This window comes from Euprymna scolopes, chromosome 30 (genome assembly GCF_053919585.1).
Source record: "Euprymna scolopes isolate OS-2025 chromosome 30, ASM5391958v1, whole genome shotgun sequence".
Taxonomy (NCBI): domain Eukaryota; kingdom Metazoa; phylum Mollusca; class Cephalopoda; order Sepiida; family Sepiolidae; genus Euprymna; species Euprymna scolopes.
This window is the reverse complement of record NC_136511.1, coordinates 65,144,627-65,168,427: the sequence shown is the minus strand read 5'-3', so window position 1 is coordinate 65,168,427 and position 23,801 is coordinate 65,144,627. Positions and strand designations below refer to the sequence as shown.

General features: G+C 33.7%; 1 protein-coding gene across 1 annotated transcript in view; it reads right to left on the bottom strand.

The window, feature by feature from the left end:
- LOC145254830 (E3 ubiquitin-protein ligase CCNB1IP1-like) overlaps positions 1-23,801 on the bottom strand; it is a 102,769-nt gene that overhangs the window by 4,832 nt on the left and 74,136 nt on the right. Inside the window, exons 8-11 of the mRNA XM_080113666.1 lie at positions 22,245-22,265; positions 19,568-19,659; positions 13,563-13,695; positions 9,961-10,017 (exon numbers count right to left, since the gene is read on the bottom strand). Of these exons, the coding sequence (XP_079969792.1) occupies positions 9,961-10,017; positions 13,563-13,695; positions 19,568-19,659; positions 22,245-22,265 (303 nt within the window). The remainder of the gene's footprint in view (positions 1-9,960; positions 10,018-13,562; positions 13,696-19,567; positions 19,660-22,244; positions 22,266-23,801) is intronic.

The window sequence follows — 23,801 nt, the reverse complement described above, 5'->3', positions numbered from 1 at the left end:
TCTGAATGTTTGTCTAAAGCAACTTCAAACTTGGATATAATAGGCATCATCACTACCTGCTCTAACAAGCTGTGCATGCGTGGTCCCCCTCTAGTGCTGCATGTGAGATGACGCCACAAAAAATAGTGAAGAAATGATGAATGTGAGAAGTGTGAAGGTTGAGTTAGTCCTAAAATCAAATATTACTTCCGTCATAGTTAAAAATTGAGTCATTTGATTTGAACTTATCACATTTTAGCTATTTTGGGGCCAATCATAGTATCTGAGCATCCTATGAAATTACGGTGCTTTCGGGGTACTCTCCCAACCACAATTCAATTGTCCCAAGCAATACGCCTCCCCGTTGTTGGACTCGTCAACATTAGGAACACCTGCTTCTTCAATTCTGCGATGCAAAACTTTTCTTGTGACCCCTTTTGAGCTGCTGGAAATGCCCAATCCCAGTGAAAATAGACAAATGGTGCAGTTTCATGCCTTAAGACATGTATATTTTAATTCAGCACCATGGAAAACTACTATATAGACATATCAAGTTGTTGAGTAATATGAAAAAAGAGCTCCAATAAGGCATGTTTTTTTTTAGCCTTAAAAGTCCCAGAGGGTGCAAACCAGAATTTTGCCAGGGTCACCCATACTGAATTTATATTAAGAACAATAGCCTCCACATTTTGACCAAGTTTCAGGAAAATCTAATGGATGGATCAAAAGCTATGGGGCAAAAAGTGTCATTTTTGGTCATTTTGAGGCATTTTTTGCCTCTTTTGAGCCCCTGGGGATGCCGAATCCCAGTGTAAATTGATAACGGTGCAGTTTCAGGCCTTTACACATGTATATTTGAGTTGACCAGCGTGAAAAACCACTATATAGTCAGATATATCAGATTTTTGTTAAGAAATATGAAAAAAGAGCCACAAAAAGAGGCGTTTTTAGAATTTTGCCAGGGTCACCCATGCTGGATTTATATTAAGAACATTGGGCTCCACATTTTGGCCAAGTTTCAGAAAAATCTAATGGATGGATCAAAAGTTATGGAGTAAAACATGTCATTTTGACCATTTTGGGGATGCAACGGGAATTTTCACAAAAAAAAAAATTTTACTGTGTACATCTATTTAATGAAAGACAATTTGTGGCAAAATTTCAGGAAAAAGGTTATTTGGCAATTGTCCGGACTAACGGACGCACGAAAGCCACTGAAAACATAGGTCCCTCTCTGATAAATCAGGGGACCAATAAGCACTTGTACAGACAGAGAATGCTGCCTTTCCTCTACTGAAATGGTACATGTTTCACTGGTTTCAATGTTCAATTTTTATGTTCAAAATGTCACAAAATCACTTTTTTTTCAACTAATAACAAAATATTAAAATACCACATTATTTACAAAGAAATGCTTTGGCTTAAGTACTTTTTGTTATTTTTTTAAAAGTGAATAAAGTAGTGATAGTGCATATTGAAACTTTTTAGTTATTAAAAATAGACAAAATTTATGGCTTAGAATGAGGGCTTTATGCTAAATTGATAGTTGAATGTGATTAAATTTGTGCTCATTTTTGCATTAAATACTAATCTCTATTAATCTCTAACTGTACATGAAACGGATACCATAATAGTTAGTTCGCTGCACCTTATCATAACAAAGATCTAGACAAAATTTCTGCCAGAGTAGTTTTCATAAAAAGTTAAATGGACGAATAAACCGACAGAAATAAAATTTGTGGCAAAATTTCAGGAAAAACTAATGGATGGTTATTTGGTAATCGTCCGGACTAACGGACGAACAAATGCCACTGAAAACATAGGTCCCTCTCTGATAAATCAGGGACCAATAAGCATTTGTACAGACAGAGAATGCTGCCTTTCCTCTACTGAAATGAAAGGGGCTAATGGTACATGTTTCACTGGTTTCCATGGAAACCACTACTTGGTGCTGAGGTAAAAACTCATCGACAGGTGGATTTAAATTTCTGTTGATGATGCTGTATACCAGAACCAAATCACCTCGGGTCCTCTGCTGCTCAAGTGAGAGGTTGTCATCCAAAAATTAGCAGCCATGATGCATCTAGCACAACCGTGTGGATGTCGAGAGGCCAACTATAGTTTCTGGCAGATTTTTCTGTAGTGCAGCAAACTGAACTAAAAAATAACTATGTACACAAGTTTCTATTTTATTCATAGCTGAGGGTAAATGATGAGTTCATACCTTTCCCAATAATATTGCAGATTAAATAAAATTTGGACCATTTGATTTGTGAGCATAATATGTCTACAAAAAGTATATTCAAATATATCTGCGATAAATATTATTACCATTTGACAACCTATGTTACTAGCGATGTACATTACTTACAAAAATTATATCAATATGCAATGTGAATGTTAAAACTGATTTACATTTGATGACTTTAGAGAAAGATTTGATGTTTTGATGATACAGCCACGTTGAAAGAATCTTGAGAGTTCTTGGATAAGCTGATGTAGAAATGTTCAGGCAGCAGGTTCAGTTTAGAGAAGAAGGTTGTGGAAAGCATGAAAATGATAAAGATGGATTTGAGAAAAAGAAGGATAAATAAAGACCTGGCCAGATATAGCTTAGTTTTGGAGTCAATTGCTAAAAGTCATTCAGACAAAAAAGACCGGCGTTAAAGTGATTATTCAAGACAAAAAACAAAGAAGTTAAACTGAATCCAAAAAGGATTATATTTAAAAGAATATTAACTCATTATTAACTCATAAACAAGACACCAAACAATTTGTTTTCAAATCTATACAATATATAATAGTATTGCTTACCACAGAATTACTCTGGAGAAAGAATAAAATTCATCATATATTCAACTTCTCTCCAGGAGTTTTTGGAGCCCTCTTAAAAACTCTTGTGAAATTTGCTACAATTGTATTTGTTCAATAGTGTATGAACTTATATAAACGAGTCTTGCAATAGTAAACCATTAACTTATTGCTAAAAGTGCAATGTAAGTATTTGTGTGAACTGCTTTGCTTCTTATTATAAAGCGTAAATTTTATCTTGAACGTATAACCTCTGAATTTCTAAAATATATTGCCTTATTCATAGAAGAGTCAATATTTTACTTTCTATATAAAATAATTTTTTCCTTTCCGTTTGCATATTTTAACCCATTTGTTAGTCATTACACAAAGTTTCAACTAAATAGTAAAAAATACCCTGAAATTTAATGGTAATACCACTGTCATACTAAAGGCATTTGATGATGGATATGATTTTTAAAGTACATCGAGTGATGATACCACTATTTTGAGAGCTTAGGAGAGCAATAAATCACCTCTTAGCTATTACTTCTAGTTTCACTATGGCACAAAGTAGTAGAACCTGTGAAAGTTCTATTTACAATAGAATCTGACTTGGATATGACAGAAAACTACCCTTTGTTGATGAGGCCCCAATTTTGAATCGGGAGGGGGGGTACCCCTTAATTAATATTGCTCTCGAGTCGGCTTATTTAAAACTTTTAGAATTAAATTCACTTTAACAAAAACCCGAGCCCTTGTGATTACATTGCAAAAAATAATAATCAGCTGCTGCTACCATTCATTTGAATTCCTTTAATGTTATGCACAAAAGAAAAAACTATTTATATCGGGATATTAAAATAGACACAACGTCTATTATTATAGAAAAAGAATAGTTGAGCAGGAGTAATCTTCCTTGAAGAGGATTATACATTTATCATTACAATAGAAAAATGCGAACATGAAAAGTAATACGGTTAAGCTTAAACATGGAAAAGTAAAGGACTAGTTGTTAAAACAGGAAAAGAAAAGGACAAGATATCCTATTATAAAATTTCGTACTATGTGTGTGTGTGCGTGTGTGTGTGACAAATTTTTTTACTAGAATATCTTGTCCTTTTCTTTTCCAGTTTTAACAACTAGTCCTTTACTTTTCGATGTTTAAATCTTAACCATATTACTTTTCATACTCACATTTTTCTATTGTAATCCATGATTTTTCCAAGCTTCCAATAAATTCACTTGTTCTTTGTTTAATTTCAGTCTTATTTTTTTGCCCCCATAAACACATATGTAATAACAATGTATGGCACTCGTCTGCTTTCAATAAAATCTCCTCAGTTATCTCTCTTTCATGCTTTCATTCTCTGTTTCACTTGTTACTTCTCTTTTCACACAGCAGTGAATTAGTAGCAACAGTAGTTGCTGAAGTGACGTGGTTGCTATGGAAATCAGTCATAAAAAACAGCGCTCACTTCCTTACATATTTTTATGATTTTGAACACCAGAAAATTCATCATAATTTTTATTTTACTGAACGAAAATTGAAAATTTTTTCCCAATATAGCTGAAAAGGTGAAACTGTAATAATTGTTTGAAATTTGGTCCAAAAATGAGCGAGCAGCGAAGCTTTAAAGCAGTTCTAAATGACTAAAACTGCCACTTAACCATATATTATAACACTACCGTGTTTGAATGATACAGCATTGACTTTTATTTGACTAAATAAATTGACTTTTATGCGACTTGAATCTATTTATACTTACATGAATGCTTCTGGAAAATTTTAATGTACTTGTAAACATTTATGTGTTCTACTTTTGCGTTCTTTTATGCTCTTTCATTAAACCTCTTTGAAAATCTTTTAAACTATCTTCTCAATTCAATCTAAAAAAACATTGCACAGAACATTTGCACTATTAGTGGGGTTCAGGGGTTCATGCAAAAGAATAATACCTTTGCAAGATGATTTTCTATCGCATCCTTGACTGGTCTCCATGCCCCTATCATTATACCAGATGTAAAATAGACCATTTTGCAGTTTACAGCAGTCTATCCATAGTGAATGCCCAGCCGTGCATGGTGAGGAGGTAATCCTGTTAACGTGAATAGCATAGACAAAACACGATGATCTAAGAATAAACCTCGTTAAATAATCCTGTTATTCCAGGGTAGCAGTAGTTCCAGTGACATCCAACAAAAGTGTAGTAGCAGGTTGTGTGAATCATCATATTCTACACAATGAACAAGCACCAGTTGACGAAGAACTATGGCAAGATGGTGTCTCAACAAAATACTCGTACCTTTGGAGGGCATTCAGCTGTAACATTTTTGGTTCAAACAAACTATGGCTGTTCTAAGTAAGAATGAACAGGCATCCAAGCAGCCGCCAAAAGGCAGACTTGTACAACCCTTAAAAAATTGTCTACAACTGGATAAGAAGAATACAAAATTGATATAAAGATAAAACTTATATTAAATACTAGTAGAGCTACCTGCCATCACCTGGGATCCTAATCTCTGTAATTTACAGAAAAAAAATAAAACTAAAACTAAACAATTCATTTAAAATGCAACACTAATGTTTACATAGAATACTTCCCCTCCTGCAAAAAAAAAAAAGAAAAGTAAATAAAAAATAAAGTGTCTTTCAAAAACTAAACAGTAAAAGCACTAAGTTATTGCAAGTTTCATAGTATAAATATAAAACACCCAAATGAAAAATCACTAGAAATAAAATAGTTAATTTTGTAAATGAAAAAAAAACAAAAAAAACAAGCACAGCTGTGTCATTTAATTATTTAACTAAATTTTTACTTTAATTTCCTTTTTCAAAGTAGTAAGTAAATTCATTCATGAACATTTAAAAAAATAAGTGTTACAGTTTTTTTAATCGGATTTCCAATTTCCTTTCAGCCATCGTCGAATTTACAACATTTTAATCAAACGTACAGTTTCTCCAACTTGCATCCCAAATTCTCTTCTAAAAAATTGTAAAAATCTTAGTCAACGAGAGTTATTTCCCTTGCATAAGCGCCGTACATGAGCGCTGTGTTATTTTGTTTTTTGTTACAAAAAAGCAAAACAATAATTTGAAAAATACTTAATTTTTCACATTATTGTAAGTTTCGTCATTCACATACAATTTTGAAATTTAATTTGTTATAAATTAGGATTGATTCTGTATTTATAGAATTATTGAATGTAAATCGCTTTCAAAACTTAGAATATATGAGGCTACGAATTTAAAGCTAGTTTAAAATTACTTTTTATTTTACAGTTAAAACGTTTCAAAACTGCAGTAAATGTTCAAAATGTCACAAAATCACTTTTTTTTCAACTAATAACAAAATATTAAAATACCACATTATTTACAAAGAAATGCTTTGGCTTAAGTACTTTTTGTTATTTTTTTAAAAGTGAATAAAGTAGTGATAGTGCATATTGAAACTTTTTAGTTGTTAAAAATAGACAAAATTTATGGCTTAGAATGAGGGCTTTATGCTAAATTGATAGTTGAATGTGATTAAATTTGTGCTCATTTTTGCATTAAATACTAATCTCTATTAATCTATAACTGTACATCAAACGAATACCATAATAATTAATTCGCTGCACCTCATCATAACAAAGATCTAGACAAAAGTTAAATGGACAAATAAACTGACAGACTAAGAGAAATATAATTTAGATAGATTTCCGAAAAATAAAATAAAATGATAACGAGAATTATGATTGAAAATGGGACTTTTAAATTTTCATAGAATTTGAAATAGTGAATAAACTACCCATGTAAGGCCAAGCATGTAATATTGGTGAATAACCTGACTAGTAGCAAGTTGATTTGAAACACAAAATCATTGAAGCAAGCGATATTACCAATGCCAAGTATGAATTTTAACAGAAGTGGTGAAACTAATAGTGCAGTGAGAGTAGTAACGTGTGTCCAAGTACAGATCAGAAAAGTAGAGTACAAATTAGGTGTGTTGACAGCAAAATAAACTGAACAGTGGTCAAGGTAAAGAGAATGAAAAACACAAAAGTGTTGAGTGATCAAATGACAAGGGAAAATGTCACTAAATAACAAAAGATCTAAATCAAGTGGAAATATTCTAAACTGAGAAACATATAAGGTAAGGTAAATATCTGACAGAATATTATATTCACAAAAAAATAATGACAGCAAAAAAAGGAAATCAAGCAAAATCCTTGACAGAGAAGGAACTGATTTTGGTGCCTAAGGCCTATTGAACCTTATTTCTATAAGGGGAAACTCAAGAGAATCTGACAGCCGATGTACTCTCTAGTATATGAATGCCTTATTTTATTTTTTAGTTAAAAAATATTTGTCTTTTTGCCTATGGAGATGCAATAGTAGCGAAAAATAAACCATGAGATAATATGCAAAACCATTCATAGCGATTTGTTTTTCTCCATCTTTTTCTTTTCTTCTTCTAAAACTATAAGCAGTTTATGGAAGCAGCAACAACAGCCGATCCTAAAGGGTAAATCTACAGCAGCAACAACAGTAGCTTTCAAAAAAAAAAAAAAAAAAAAGTTAACAGAAACAGCTAGTCTTAGAATTTGGCAAAACCAAACCCAGCCACATGCAGCCAAAAAAAAAAAAAAAAATCACACAGTTGAAAAAAAAAAGCAATTGGGGAACCCTTGTAGTGAGGCTCTGGATGGTCCCCCATCTTGTAAAACATTTACAACAAATCTCTCTCTATCTCTCTCTCCTACACACAACAAAACTTCCACAAGCAAAATTTCTTTCCTAGAACTGTCCATCTGTAAATAATACTGCAAGGCCATTTCCAAGTTGACTACAATATGGTCATTTTCAGGACTAATGTAAACAAATTCTTGTTGAGCCTACTTCTTATATAATCAAATTCTTCTCAATCACAACCATCATTACCAACCATCACGGTGGTGTTTCACCGTCCACTTGACATTCATTTAACTTTTATCCTCAATTGACACCCTAGTAAATAAATAAGTAAATAAATAAGTAAATAAATGGTGCATAAAAAGAAACCAGATAACTACTACCCTATCACAATACAATTTTATGAATATCAATATGGATATATCGCAATATGAACTTTTGTGAATTCAAAAGAATTTATCAACAACCTGATGCATCAACAGATCATTGAATGTAGGACATAATTTCAAGAGAATATGGTATTACCACTCAAATCAGCTGAATAACTTTGAATCATGAACACATATTAAACAATACTTGGTTTACATAAAATATTAACAACCACTTGAAAATCTTTAAAAAGAAACCTTTTTTTAAGGGTAGATTTTAAACTCCTCTGACTTAAGGTTACCAATACTACAACCTTAAAGTTTATGTGGGAAAAAAAAAAAAGTTACATTCGAAACATTTAATTCAGAAATTTACATTTTTATAAAATGAGGCATTTTACACTTACTTGATAAAAATTATAAGCCCAGGGATATAAATTGTTTTTTCGTTCAGTTACAGATCAGCAATCACTGTGTAAAAGTGTCACCAAGCAAACTTACCAAAGTTGAGCATGCTTGACTTCTAGATTTCCATAAGCAATGTTTGTCACAGCGGGCAATCGCAGCTAAGGTAAATTGCAGTAAAACTGTGATTTGCAACTTTCTAAAGAACAGTGAGAATTATGGAAACGCAAAATGCACTGGTAGCCCCCCCCCCAAAAAAAAAATATATTGAGTAGGAGAATAAGACAAGTTGTTGTGAAAGACAGAGAACTTCTAGTCAAACTAAGGCAGTTACATATGCTGATTGCAATCCAGTAACTATCAGACGACATTTACGACAAAAAGACATGGTAAATAAAAAGCGTAAACAAATTCCTCGCCTGCTTCAACATCACAAGGTGGACCACAAGGTTTGGTCATGAATTCCAAACATAGACGTTGAGAAGTAGAAGGCAGCCCTGTTTTTAATGAGAAAAAATTTAATCTAGATGATCTTGATGGCTTCCAATGATATTGGCATAATGAAAACATGCCTCTTGAAATTTTCTCCACACATCATAGTGGTGGAGGGTCCCTAATGGTATGGGGTGCCTTTTCTTACAGAAGGATGATGGAGCTCCAGGTGGTGCAGGGTCGTCAGACAGTGGCTGGTTATGTTAACATGCTATAAAAAGCATCGTTGAGGATGGAGAGCTATCATTTGTGTGAGGATCCATAGTTATTCCAACGAAATAATGCTGTACTGTACACTTCACAGTGGACCTTGACCTTTCTGCAAGAAAATGGGATCCATCTTGAAGATGGATAACAAACAATGTTTATCGAAATGGCAAACTATATTCGACAAAAAAAAACGAACTTTGTGAAGCCATTTTCAGAAGCTGGAGCACCCCTCCACTCCCTGCACCTTAATGAAAATGCTTATTTCTAGGTTGCCCCCAAAAAATTTTTAGAGTCATCAAAACCAGTGGAGGTAGAACTCATTAAATTTGGTTGCTGAATGTTTTCATACACTTTTTGTACAATTTTGTAGAATTTATACCTCTGTTGTTATAATTTTGATCAAATGTTAAGTGCCTCATTTTATAAAAATGTAAATTTCTGAATTAAACGTTTGGAATGTAGTTTTTTTTTTTCCATAACCTTTTAGGTTGTGATATTGGTAACCTTAAGTGGGAGGAGTTTAAAATCTATCCTAAAAAAAAAGGTTTCTTTTCAAAGTGGTCTTAAATTTTTGATCAAAAGTGTATCGTTTATACTTATGAAAAAGTTTGTTTTCCTTCTTTTTCTTAATCTACTTGCCGATTTTGCTGTATTAAATTATTCCTTATCAAAGCTGCGTGTTCATTGTCTTTTTTCAAATAATTATCTTCACGGTGTTATCCCATTCTACTGTGTAGAAATATGTTTATAGGGACCTAGCTGATCATCATACTCTGAGCAAAAGATGTTGAATCTGGAAAATATATCTATTAGTTTGTGTCTGAGACTTATCAGCCATGACACTATTAAAAACTAAAACAGAAAAACAGAAATATTTCTCTCCACAAAATTTCCAAATCTGCAAAATTTTATGGCATACACATCAAATAACTATTTAAAAATAAGCAAAGCATCACTTGGAACAATTTAAAATGTCTTTTAAAAATTCACAAGATTAAATGTGCTTGAATGATAAGGAAATGGACAAATAACATTCCTTACTTTCTGAAAAATTAGTATTGATCGGATCTGGTGAAGTGTGTGGTTTCCGTAGGATGGCTACAAAAAATAAATAATTAGGTATTATTAGTCTTTTTATCATTTATAGGCTCCAAAACTAATCATCACCAAATTTGAAGCGAAACATTGTTGAGATGATAAATATAAAATGTTCATAATACTATTGTTATTAATACTGTTAATACTAAAAACAATAATAGTATTGGTAAGAATTGTATTGAATATAACATGAAAAATCCTTGGAAAGCTGTATATATCACAGGAGAGTAACAATGAAAATACTACGACTAGCAATAATCCGTACCTTTTATTTAACAGGCCTCACCCTTTCTCCTTCTCTGCAATCTTTGTCTCTCTCTTTCATGAAAATAATGTTGCTAATCTCAGTTTTTTTATAAATACTATTATGGTATGTGTTCTTCAGAATTGTTTGATCTATTCCTTGCTTCCTTTGTTCAAGCTCGTTGGTCTAGTGGTCTCCATCAATTTGCTGTTTTGATACCTCATTGTAATACAGTTTCATATTCCAGTAACTTTTTTCAAGAACTGCTGGCTTGTGCAATTCTCTTCCTGCCGGCTGTTTTATAGCCTTGTTTTTTTTTTTTTTTTCAAGATGTCAATAGACATCTCCAATCTTTGAGATAATCATCTTTCGTTCTTGTTAACTTCTTACATTGATTAGCTTCATGCCTTGTCTCATTAAAAATATTTTTTTTAAATCATAGTTCTATCAACCAATACTGCTTTTGCAATCAAACGTTTTTTAAATAACATAGTGACCCATTATTGGTCGCTACTCCAGAAAATGATCATGAAGAGTCCGAGAAGATGGAAAAACCAAATGAGAAGGGATGCCACCAATTAGACCTCAGCTGGAAAAGTATGGATAGTATTGAACTTTTGTCACTCAAATTCCAGTAACTTCTTCCCAAGAACAGCAGGTTTGTGAAACTCTCTTCCAATTGACTATTTTGCTCCTACCTATAGCCTTAGTTTATCAATAATAATGTCAACAGGCATCTTCTGTCTTTGCGATAATCAGCTTTTGTTCTCGTTAGCTCTTAGTGTCAAGTGAATTCATGCCTTGCTTAGAGAGATTTCTATCAAAAAAAAAACAGTCCCATCATCCAAAATTTCCTTCGCACTTATTTTTTTTTTTTTAATTACCAATATTGGTTGCTACTATAGAAAATGGTCACGATGGGTTTGAGAGAATAGAGCAAAAAAGGATAGATAGAATCATCCAGACCTCAAATGGAAGACAGTATTAGAATCCTGAACAGTAGGCTTTACTGTCAATGAAAATCAATAGGAACCAATAAAGTCGCTCGTGCAAGAATATAAAGTCAATCGCAATAGTGATCAAACAAAGTAGAGTGCTGGAAAGATTTGTTATCACTAGGGCTATGACAAGAGAATATTCTTATCATTATTTTGACTCTCGAATATATATCCGACACAGATACAGTTAATTGATCGGGAATCACGTCACTCTATCTAAAAACATATTAACTGATATATACTCGAGAGTCAAAATAATAAAAAGAATATTTTCTTGTCATAGCCCTAGTTATCACTCAGACTTGCTTTTTACCAGTGAACATACACTGGTAATGACACATGTGAAAAACTTCTTGTGAAAAAAAAAAAAAGAAATACAAACATTTATAGGCTCCGAAACTTGGATGAATTGCACCACAAACAAATTTGATAATATTATTTGGTTTTTATAGAGTGGCAGCAGAAAAAGGGTGCTCTTAGAGCACTGTGTATATACATTCTGCTTCACACATACACTGTGTATATACAGTGATGATCATATTTATTGGCACGGTAAAATAAAAGTTAAATTTTGTCTAATAAATTCTAAAAAAGAGATTAAATTAAAGAAAATAACAAAGTATATTATGTATTTTTAACTGGCCTTTCCGATGCAGCAATCGGATTTTAGAAAAAATAAATAACAAAGGAACAACAAACATAATTGCAAAAAACCCTTGTTCAAAATTATTGGCACGATTTATTTAATAATCAATTGTATAGCCTTTGGCCTTGATTACCTTCCTCAGTCGCTTTTCATAGTTTACAACCAAGTTGTTGCACTCTTCAGTAGTAATTTTAGCCCACTCTTCCTGACAATAATCCTCCAATTGAATAAGATTCTTAGGCTTCCTTTGCATTACCCTCAATTTTAATGTTCTCCATAAATTTTCAATTGGATTAAGGTCTGGGCTTTGTGATGGCCACTCCAAAACATTAATATGATTGTCCTCAAGCCATTTCTTAGTCAGTTTAGCCGAATGCTTTGGGTCATTATCTTGCATGAACCACCAACGACGACCAAGTGAGAGCTCTTTAGCAGAGTCTTTCAGGTTTTCATCCAATATTTTAACATAATCTTCCTTTTTTATGCTACCTGTGACCTTAACAAGTCGCCCTGGTCCAGAGGCAGCAAAGGATCCCCAAAACATCAAACTGCCTCCACCGTGCTTCACTGTGGGTATGGTGTTCTTAGGCAGGAAAGCTTCGCCAGATTTTCTGTAAATATAAGACACTTTATTATGGCCAAATAACTCTATTTTCGTTTCGTCAGTCCATAGAACACGTTTCCAGAATGCAACATCTTTATCAATATGACGTTTTGCAAAGGCTAGCCTTGCTTTCAGGTGCATAGGCTTCAATAAGGGAGTCTTTCTCGGACGACATGCTTTTAAACCAGCTCTCTTCAAAACTCTACCAACTGTATGTCGAGATACATTCACTCCAGAGGTGCTCTGTTCATCAACAATCTCCCCAACAGAGATCCTTGGGTTTTGTTTTACTTGTCGAACAATTTTCCGTTCATCTCTTGGGGAAAGAATCCTTTTTCTCCCTCTACCCTCTAAACTCATAACATGGCCTTGCGATTTGAACTTGTTTATTATGGCTCTAACAGTGGATTTGGGAAGGTTTAGCTTCTTTGAAATCTTATCATAGCCCTCCCCATTGGTATGGCATGCTACAACAAGCTTCCTGACGTCTTCGCTGTGTTCCTTAGTTTTAACCATGGCGATTGAAAATTATAATTTAGTCACTTATAATAGTTTAAATAAATTGCTATCTAAAAATTATCTGAAAAAAATTATTCACTGAATTAGCATTAAACAAGCATAATATGGTTATAAAAAAGTTCAGAAAGCACGTAAACCGGAAATTGATTGATATTATACTGATACTAAAAGAAAAACAAAGCCGTGCCAATAATTTTGAACAAGGGTTTTTTGCAATTATGTTTGTTGTTCCTTTGTTATTTATTTTTTCTAAAATCCGATTGCTGCATCGGAAAGGCCAGTTAAAAATACATAATATACTTTGTTATTTTCTTTAATTTAATCTCTTTTTTAGAATTTATTAGACAAAATTTAACTTTTATTTTACCGTGCCAATAAATATGATCATCACTGTACATTCTGCTTGACACATACACATTATCATTTCACATTAAAAGAACATTAGAATAGTAACTTCTAAATTGTGTGTAAGGATATTATTTGTACAGAGTAGTAAATCTTGTACGTGCACATTATGAACAAAACTTAACTTACAGTCTGCACTTGAAAGGGGAAGATTAAACTGCTCTCTTCTAATGCCATGGTTGTTGTTATCAAATTTTTCATAAGCATCTTTTTCATAATTGATTGGCGTAATCAATTTCCTTCGCAATGCATCATACATACTCTGAAAAACAAATCAATGATGAAATTAAAATTACAAAATAAAATCTATTTATTATAGATAAGTACTCATTACCAGAGGATTATACAGGGTAGAACAATAAAATTGTCGCCCTAGAAAAGACAACATGATTCCATTTCCATTTGATGAAAACCAGTCTTTTTGCTGCAGACCATCTACTAGTTGATTAGTTGTGTACAAATCCCAAAAGCGATAGAAGCCTCCTATCATGTCTGAAAGTAACACAATGTTCAATGAGTGAGATTGGAGATGTGCCACTGTACAATTCATGCTCTTAATCCAAGTTATGACAACAGGACCATTGCCAACACCCTCAAAATACATTGCTGGATTGCCAGGAATATCAGGGATGTGCCCAGGATGATGAAAACAAAGTTTTCGGCCACAGTTATGGTCTTTAATGTGGTTTTAAGTGAGGGCTACATCATGCCACCTCACATCTTCAAAGTCAGCTTGAAAGTCAACACCGAAGTGTATCTGGATGTACTGACGAGTGCAGTGATCCCTTGGTGCAATTATGTGGCCACCAGTAGATCCTAGGTGTGGCAGCAGGACTCAGTGACAGCCCACAAGTCCAAAGAGACGCAAACTTGTCTTCAAAGGAGTGCTACAACTTTGTACTCTCTTCTCACTGCCCCTGCCCTCCTCCCCCGACCTAAACTTGCTTTACTACTTTGTTTGGTCATACGTTGAGAACATCACCAACATGACCTCCCACAACACCAAAGCCAGTCTGATCGCCACTATCCATCAAGTATTCATCGAACTCCTGCCAGTGCTTGTGGAAAAGGCATATTCCCAGTTCTGGGCCCGTATCAAGGCGGTGATTGAGGCTGAAGGCAGCTATATTGAATAGATGTCAGCTCTACTACATAATCAAGTTACCTGGATTGATTTTTTCAATAAAAGTTTTAAAATAAAGCTGTAGTATTGATTTTTTTAGGATGACACTTTTATTGTTCCACCTTGTACTAGGATTAATCTTTTTCATCATTCAGTTTTGATATATTTTTATTATGCTAAGAGTGTCTTGAATTCTGGGTTGGGCAACCTCACACAATGAATTTTTTGCAATATTCTTAGCATAATTATATTGGGCATGATCATAAAGATTTGGATGATTATATTTATAGCCAGGGGTGATAAGAACAAACCAATCATCAGAATCAATGTATAAAATGTATTGAATCTATTAATTTTTCAGTCATAGCTTTTCGTCTTGATACAAGATGAGGACAACTGTTGGTTCAGACTGAATTAATACTACCATTCTTTACCTGAAATTCTTTACAATTCAAAGCTCCTCTGACTGGACTGATTTTGTTAATTTTTTGGCTGATTTTGTAAATTTGTGTACATTTAATGGACACAATTTGATAATTTTCTTTTCTCTACGATAGACTTATTTTTTATGCCATCTCTTTTTGGGATTATTTTTCTATTACAAGAATGGTTCTCTGCTCAAGAGAATCAAACCTGCAGTCCAGTCCAAAGGGTTGTTATCAGTCAGGTTGTATACAATTATATTGCTTCTTACATATTTCGAACAACATCTTCCTTAGTCTACCACACTGTTTAACAGTAGAATATCCAAACACGCCATGGAGTCAACTGAAGAAGTGGCATGCTGTACATGACCAAACCACCTGGGCTGCCGAGTGCATAAAACATCTGTAATATCACCAATACTAATTTTCTGATAAAGCACAATTGATGGGATGTTTTCTTTCAATTTGCAACCTTACATCTACCTAATCATGGCACAATCATTATGACGGAGCTGTTTCAGATCAGAAATGTTTTGGGTTCTATAAGGTACAACTTAAAAATAATAAAGTTATTTCTCTTGGACTAGACAAAGGAGAGTTATTGCCCTTGAAAAATGTAGATCTGCTTTGACAGTTTGAGAAGTTAACTAAATGTGCCTTGCATCACAGATTTCTATCTTACCATTTTGCTCTGTAATTTCGTTCTCTGTTCATTTTTTTTCAGTTAAAGGAAATGTACCTAGATGTAAGGATTAACAGCAGCTTCCTGAACCATCCACATGCAACACAACAGGAAACAATGATAGCATGTGTTTAACTACCACCAACAAATTGTCCAAGTATATACATATAATAATACTTATGTCACTATCTGTGTAATTACAGCATATTATTTATCTCATTTACAGGAGGTTAGACACAGATGTGGGGGGTTTGAAAAGCCAGGACACTAGGTGAAGAACAATCTGGTTGATAAAAAATACCTGAGCAGCCAGTCTGCATGCCACAGAAGGTGCTCCTGAGACAATTAGCAAAAAATCCTTCTCAGAGAAAAGACAAAGCCTGGTAAGATGGACCTGCCAGGATTGAAAAAAACAATACCTCAGATAGACCTTAATAGTTCAATCTATATTATGTTTCTGGATTTCGGGGATGAGGATTGATAATTCATATTGTTTGGATGATTTTAACTAATGTTCTTATCCTGAGTTTTACCCATGTTTTGGCAGATGTCATCTCCGATCTTCTGTAGGTGTATCTCTTCAAACTCAGGAACCTGAATGAAATTTTGAACGGAAACATTTATTTAATCCATGAGAGTAACATGCTCTCATTCAGTCAGTCATGACTCAGTAGGTGAAGTTGTGGCAACCGAAGTTTACACTTTGGCGTACAAAATGAAAATGTTTGAATATTTTTCTATGCAAGTCTGTCTACCCATACACCCACCTGAATTAAAAAGAAACAAATAACCATTCTAGAAGTGTAAGCCATGTTTAGTTTCAGAACAGTTTCCGATGGTTCGTTGTTCCACACAAGTCTTGAGAGGTAACTGGCTTGCAGTAGACAGTTCCACAGAGCAAAAGATTCTTACCGTGTCAAGATGGAAAAAAACATGCGAAATTGCTACAGAAAAGGTTTAATATTTATGGAGCAATTTTGGTTTCTGATTGGTTGGTAGCAGAACGTGAATTAATTCAATTTGTCAGTTCCTAGCAGCATCGTTTATAAATAGAATCGCCTGACTGTGTGGGATCATACTCCATTATAACTCCAAAATATTGTAACAACCATATTTTGGACTAATCAAAGGAGTGTCTGAATATGTTTGAAATGATCTTTTGGGAGCCATATCAACCCCATGTAAGGCCAGATTTTCTTAAAACGACCAGTTGAGCTGAAACCCATGGCAGATCTTAAAGCTGTGTTGCTTCGGCTCACATTCCTCACTCCATTTGTTAGACCTTGAGGTTGCTGCTATGTCAACTCACACACTGTCATGAGCATACGCATGCAAACATTAACAAACGTTAACACACAACTCATTAACTCTTTCATTATCACCTGCTCATCTAAGACCAATCTATAAACTTTATTCATTAAAATATTTCTAACCTTTCTCATTGAACTTTCTAATATTAAAACAAATGAACTCTGACTCTTATTAATAACTTTTAATGAAAAATTATTTGTATAATTCAGTAGAGAAGTTTTGATTATGATTTTCAACCCTTAAAATATTATGATGATTGCACCATTCACTTCAAATCAAAAGAGAGAGGGGATTAGTTAGGTCTTCTTTTCAATGAACTGATGTCCACAAATGCTGAAGAATATTTAAAATATAAATTCTATTATCATTAGCTGGTTTGTAGGTTTATATATAAATTCCTAGAACTTTACACTGCTTATTCCCTTTTTCCAAGTGGTCAAGACGATGAGCCTTACACATAGGCACCTCTTTGCTTTGTTTCTCACTGATTGTTTTATTATTTCACCACCATCACCCCCTCTCTGACTTTACTGATCAGAACTTTATATTTCTCAGATCTCCTTTAACACTGAATATTAACCCTGTGTATAGATATTGGGTATGGCTAGAAACCAGATTAAACTTTTAGGTCATATCTTTGTTTTTACAAGAAGATTTGAATGTTAACAGTAAATATTTAATTATAGTGTCAAAAAAACTACAACCAGAACTTGCTCCCATACTTACAAAACTGTTTAAGCGTTGCCTTAAGGAAAAGTGCTTTCCAACACCCTGGAAAACCTCATCAGTATGCCCTGTATTTAAGAATTCAGGTGATAAGTCATCTTCCTCTCAGTACAGACCAATAAGTCTCCTGTGTGTTATGAGTAAGTTGCTGGAATTCATATTAAATAGAGAAGTAGTCAACCACCTCAGCAGAAATAATCTTCTTAGTGACATGCAATATGGTTTCCGTTCTATTAGATCTACAGCAGACGTGTTAACGGTTATATCTCATAGGATTAGCGAATCTCTCGACAAAGGCTTCATTTCTAGGGCAATTGCTCTTGACATATCAAAGGCCTTCGATAAGGTATGGCATAAAGGCCTACTTCACAAGATTTCCAGCTACAGTATAACTGGAAATGTTTTCTCAATCAAATCATTTCTCTCTGATAAGCTCATAAGAGTAGTGGTTGATGGGCAGAAATCAGAGGCCCACAGTATTAATGCTGGAGTCCCTCAGGGGTCCATCCTGGGCCCAACTCTCTTCTTGATCTACATCAATGATCTCCCAAAACACATACTAAACTCATTCGTTGACATCTATGCTGATGACACGACTATCTATGGCAACACATCAAAGCCCGTAAATGACAATGTTCTCTCTGACTCTCTCTCCTCAGATCTTGAGCGCGTGGTACAGTGGTGGAAGAGGTGGCTGGTTACCATTAATGCATCTAAGACCAAGCTCCTATCATTACATAATAAACGCTCTGATCCCCATCTGGCTCTCATCTAGGGGAGGCCCCATGTTTTGATAAGCTTCTGGGTTTGACCTTTACTCCTGATCTGAAATGGAACACGTACATCAAGTCTGTGGCCAAGGTCGCTGGGAAAATGGTGGGATCCTTCTACCACTCCAGAAGATATTTCACTAATGATGCAATTCTCTATCTATATAAAAGCCAAGTACAACCAAGGATGGAGTACTGCTGCTAGATCTGGGCAGGAGCTGCTAAAAACAGCCTATCCTGCCTTGACAGAGTACAAAATAGACTTTGTGGCTTGATGAGGGATGCCCTTTTCTCTTCCCTGCAACCTCTCTCCCACAGAAGAGACGTTGCGAGCCTGTCTTTGTTTTATCGTTATTTCCATGGCAAATGCTCGTCTGAGCTCCATTCTCTGGTCCCCCCCTCACCAATCTTTCACGAAAAACACCCAACTAGCTGAAACCACTGTCAATAATTTTTCCCACTCTTTATCCGTGCCTAAATCAAAACGTAGATTCCATGAACAAAGCTTCTTTCTTAGAACTGCACGCCTGTGGAACTCTCTGGCGCTTGCCTGTTTCCCTCCCAACTTCAACTTGGATGTCTTCAAGTCCAACAAACAAATTCCTGATGAACCGCCCCCTTAAGTAATGACACTTTATCAAATCTCCAATACTAACTATTACTACGATACTATCCCATTGATTACTGTACACACAATAACCCTTATCCCCGAGTGGCTTCTGGGCCTTGATAAGTGGTGACCTCCATGTAAAAAAAAAAAAATATTTAAGGTTTTTTTTCTAGATATTTTCATTTACATGTTAATGCTAGTTCATTTTTAGCTATTTCTTATCTAATTGACGATAGCTCAAATGGTAACGACTAAGATTGTAACGCGATATGTTTGGGTTTTAGTTTTGATTCTAGCTGATGGCATCAAAGTCATTTTCTTTTTTCACTTTTGAGATCACTACTATATATTCAATTCAATATAATTTCTAATAATCAATAGAGAACTGACTCTCTAATAATTAATATGAAATCTGCATAAATTAAAATATCATATTTAAGCATATTTAAGAACAGGGCAATGCTTGCTAGTAAAAAATAAAGCCAACCTGTAATTTTTGACATTGTCTCGTCTTTTCCATCAATTTATCAGTAAGTTCACCATACTTTTTCTTTGATGTTTCCATTTCTTTTTTGCTGTCTGCATAAAGAAAATGTCAAATATTTACACAACAAAATCTGATTGCAATTAGAGTGCATACAAATTTTAATAACCATATATATTCATGCATAGATAAAATTTTGAATAGTAATTTGAATTAGTAACATATCCAAAAATTATGAAAATTCATCAAGTACTGCTATTGTATTTTTAGTAAAAAATAGTCTTGCGCTATGGTCTAAAAACAGTATGTCAGCCATTAAAGTAGCAAAAAGGGAGATAAGTATTCCCCTGTATTTGCAATCTTCAAGATGTACTTTCTCCCAGTTTTCCGTAAAAACTTACTTTTTGATCTTCCTCGCTACAGTTGCAAATATCGACATTGTCCATATATGCCACAGTACCCATAAATTTCTTGTTAGAAATGATTTCATCTATTACTCTCTGAAACCTTGCAACCCCATTTGTAACCCCAAAAAGGAATCCTACAGAATTGGTATGGATGACCGCAAGCTTTGAATGCCATGTAAGGTTATTCATCCTGCTTCATGGGTATCTCATAGTAAGTACTGCTAAAATCCAACATGCTGAAAATACGATACTTAGTGATATCAAAAGCCATTTCGTCAATACAGGAGAAGTGATATTCATCAAGCTGTGTGTATTTGTTGATAGTTTGGGATAAGTCAGCATCCATTCTTTTTGTATGATTTTTATTAGTTGTTATTAGGATCTGGGCTCTCCATTGCGATTTGCTGGGTTCTATAATCTCTTTAAGAATCTCTATACTTTTATTGCAATAAATTCCTTGTCTTTGGACAAATAGCATCTACATTTTACTGCTATTGGTTTACAGTCAGTGTTTAGATTTGAGAAGAGAAATGGATACCGGACTTTTGCAGTTATTAGTTCATATATTTGCAGGGCTGGTTTGGTATTGCAAAACAGAATCATAAAGTGAGAATGTTGATCAAAGAAATTATATATTAAAATTACTTCACACACACACTTCTCATTACGAGCAATTTGATTTAGAATAGAAATTTTTTTTCAACTCAAAGTCAGCCATGCAGTATCCAATTACACAGTAGACTAGAACAGGAAAATTTGACTAGAATAGGAAAAAGATTTTTCATTTGTTGGTGTCCACGATATTTGCATTAACCTTTTCATTTAACTTCCAATATTAATAAGAATATGCAAATTTAGAGTGTCCACACCTTGGCTATCACAATTGTTTTAGAAAAAAAGATTTAAGATAGATAGTTGATACAGTAAATGGAGATAGGGTGGCAGCTAAACATTTTTTTCTGAAAAGGAGCCAACCAATTAACCTTGAAAAACATGTGTCTGCTTGCAACATTCAAGACATTTTTTTGTTTCCAGCTGGGTAGGACGAACAAGCATGTTTACGAAAATTGCTAAAGTAGCATTCAATCTCAGCTAAAGTGATAGTAATGGGTTGTTCCTTAATTTTTGAAGAATCGTTATCCCAGAGGGGAGTGTCACAATCTCGGGAATTTGAGATAGATTTTTGAGATCTGAGAAGGTGCAGGAATAGTAGCCCTTGAAAATCAAGTTGTAAATAGAAGTTAGATTGTTTTCTGGACCATATCCAACATAAAAGCTAGTTCGTAAGCATTAGACAGGTCCAAGTTTTTGTTCTCAAGCATTTTTTGTTTGATTAATTTGATTAGATCACACTCCACTGATGAAGGCATCTCTTATTGAGATATCTCTGGCTTGGCTTGCTGTCAAGACATTAAAATTGTAGTCATGACTTAGTATTTTCAGGTTTTGAAAATACAGCTCTAAATTTTCTTCAGGCTATTGATACCAGGTAGCAAGTAAGTATCTTGCAAAAATGGAAGTTTTCTTCTTAATAAACATTCCATCTAGTGTGTTTATAACAGTATCGTAATTTTAACACCCGGACAAATACCTATAAATAGGATTGAAAATATGGTTTAATACAAGGATTAATTTCTGTAAGTCTGTCAATGCCAAAGTAGAACATGACTGCAATTTGAAAGAAATCAGTCGAACATATCCCTCCAATGTTGCCATTTGTCATTGGAACCATGGTTCAACGTATCAACTTCCAGACAGTCAAGCTTGAGGTATCGTATAATAATTAATGTTGAATACCTTGTAATGAAAGTCTCACTAAAACTTTAGAAAAGTTTTATTCAACATTAATACAAAAGCAAAAGATGAATTCTTGATTAGTTTTTATAATACGTCTCAGGAACTATTCATCGTATTAGAAGTGGAAGTTGTAGAAATCAGTTAATACAATATAAATAGGATTTCGAATGAATTCAATATTTTCTTAAACACAAATGTAGACTGAGGTTGAGGTTATATACCTTTAGATGTTTCATTAAAAATTGTTCTTTTCCATTCAACTCATCAATTATCTTTCACCTACTTTTTTTTTCATAGTTTATTCCATAATCTGTGCGAGTATCCATTAGGCTAATTATAAATTTCTTTCACTTTGAAAAGAATATTACATATATAAAAAAAGTTTATTCCATAATCTGTGCGAGTATCCATTAGGCTAATTATAAATTTCTTTCACTTTGAAAAGAATATTACATATATAAAAAAAGAATACTTACTTGTATGCTGCAATTTCAAAGCTGCGTTCATGAAAGGAAAATCGGTTGTACTTGGGATTTTATGATAAGAAGATTGATAACCTTGAAGGTCTTATTAGATTTACAAAGTCAGTGAATTAAGAACTAGATGAGTGAATTATTTTTTAAATTATTATAGTTAAGCAATACTTCAAGTATTATCATGTATATATGTAAAATATCATATCACATCATATAGCATTAGTAATATTTCAAGTATTATCATGTATATATGTAAAATATCATATCACATCATATAGCATTAGTAATATTTCAGTATTATCATGTATATATGTAAAATATCATATCACATCATATAGCATTAGTAATATTTCAAGTATTATCATGTATATATGTAAAATATCATATCACATCATATAGCATTAGTAATATTTCAAGTATTATCATGTATATATGTAAAATATCATATCACATCATATAGCATTAGTAATATTTCAAGTATTATCATGTATATATGTAAAATATCATATCACATCATATAGCATTAGTAATATTTCAAGTATTATCATGTATATAAAAATATACAGCAATCATGTTGACATACCAGTTCCCATTAAATCACCAAAGTTAAGCAACATTGAGCCTGGTCAGTACTAAAATGGGTGATCATTTGGGAATATTAGGTGCTGTATGTGCTCTTTGCTTATTTAGACATTGTTTCCAGTTGTCTTGCATTACTCCTTGCTACTGAAATAGAGGCAATGACGACTTAGGAGAGGTGTGATTGGGAATTGCACAATCCTTGTTTTACAATTACATGCACACCTGGCTCTTACAAGAGATATCCATTGTCTCTCAAGACTGAATAGAGGCAATAATGGTGATAATAATACAAATATTGTGACATATTATTTAGCAGTAATATGCTTGTGAAGTTTACAATGATTAATCAGAGGAGTAAAGTGTAGCATCGGTTTTGATACCACACTTCATCTGATCTGTCCTCAATTACAAGAAGAGATCCTTCTAGACTGAGGTAATTTTAATTTTTGTCCCAACCCTGAGTGCCTCTTTTTGGAGAACAGGATTTTCACCAAATTAAAAACTGACTTACTTTAATAACACAAAATTCATGTTAAATTATACCTTAGTACTCCTTTACAGTACTAAAGTATATTTTAACTTGGTATATGGGTCTATAGTGTTCGCTGGAGTTGGCAAAGGGTTCTGATACTCTTGAGCATCCTCAGCATCATGTCATCTATATATATAAAAGCGAAAATGTATGTATGTGTGTATGTTTGTGTGTATGCTAAAAACTTTTGACAGACTGAACAAAAATTCACAAACTTGGTCTCATATGAAAGCCCCATCCTTCACCCGACAAATATAGAAAAAATTGGCCAAAAACGTTTATTTTTTCACCCTAAAATCAACAGTTTTAGTTTTCTACAGGGGGGGGGTCAGCAAAAACTGTCCTATCATGACGAGATCGGTTCTACGCATGCATCAGACGATGTCATAACCTGATTTATTTTAAATATTTGAAGAACTGACACAATTTCATGTGCGTTGTTT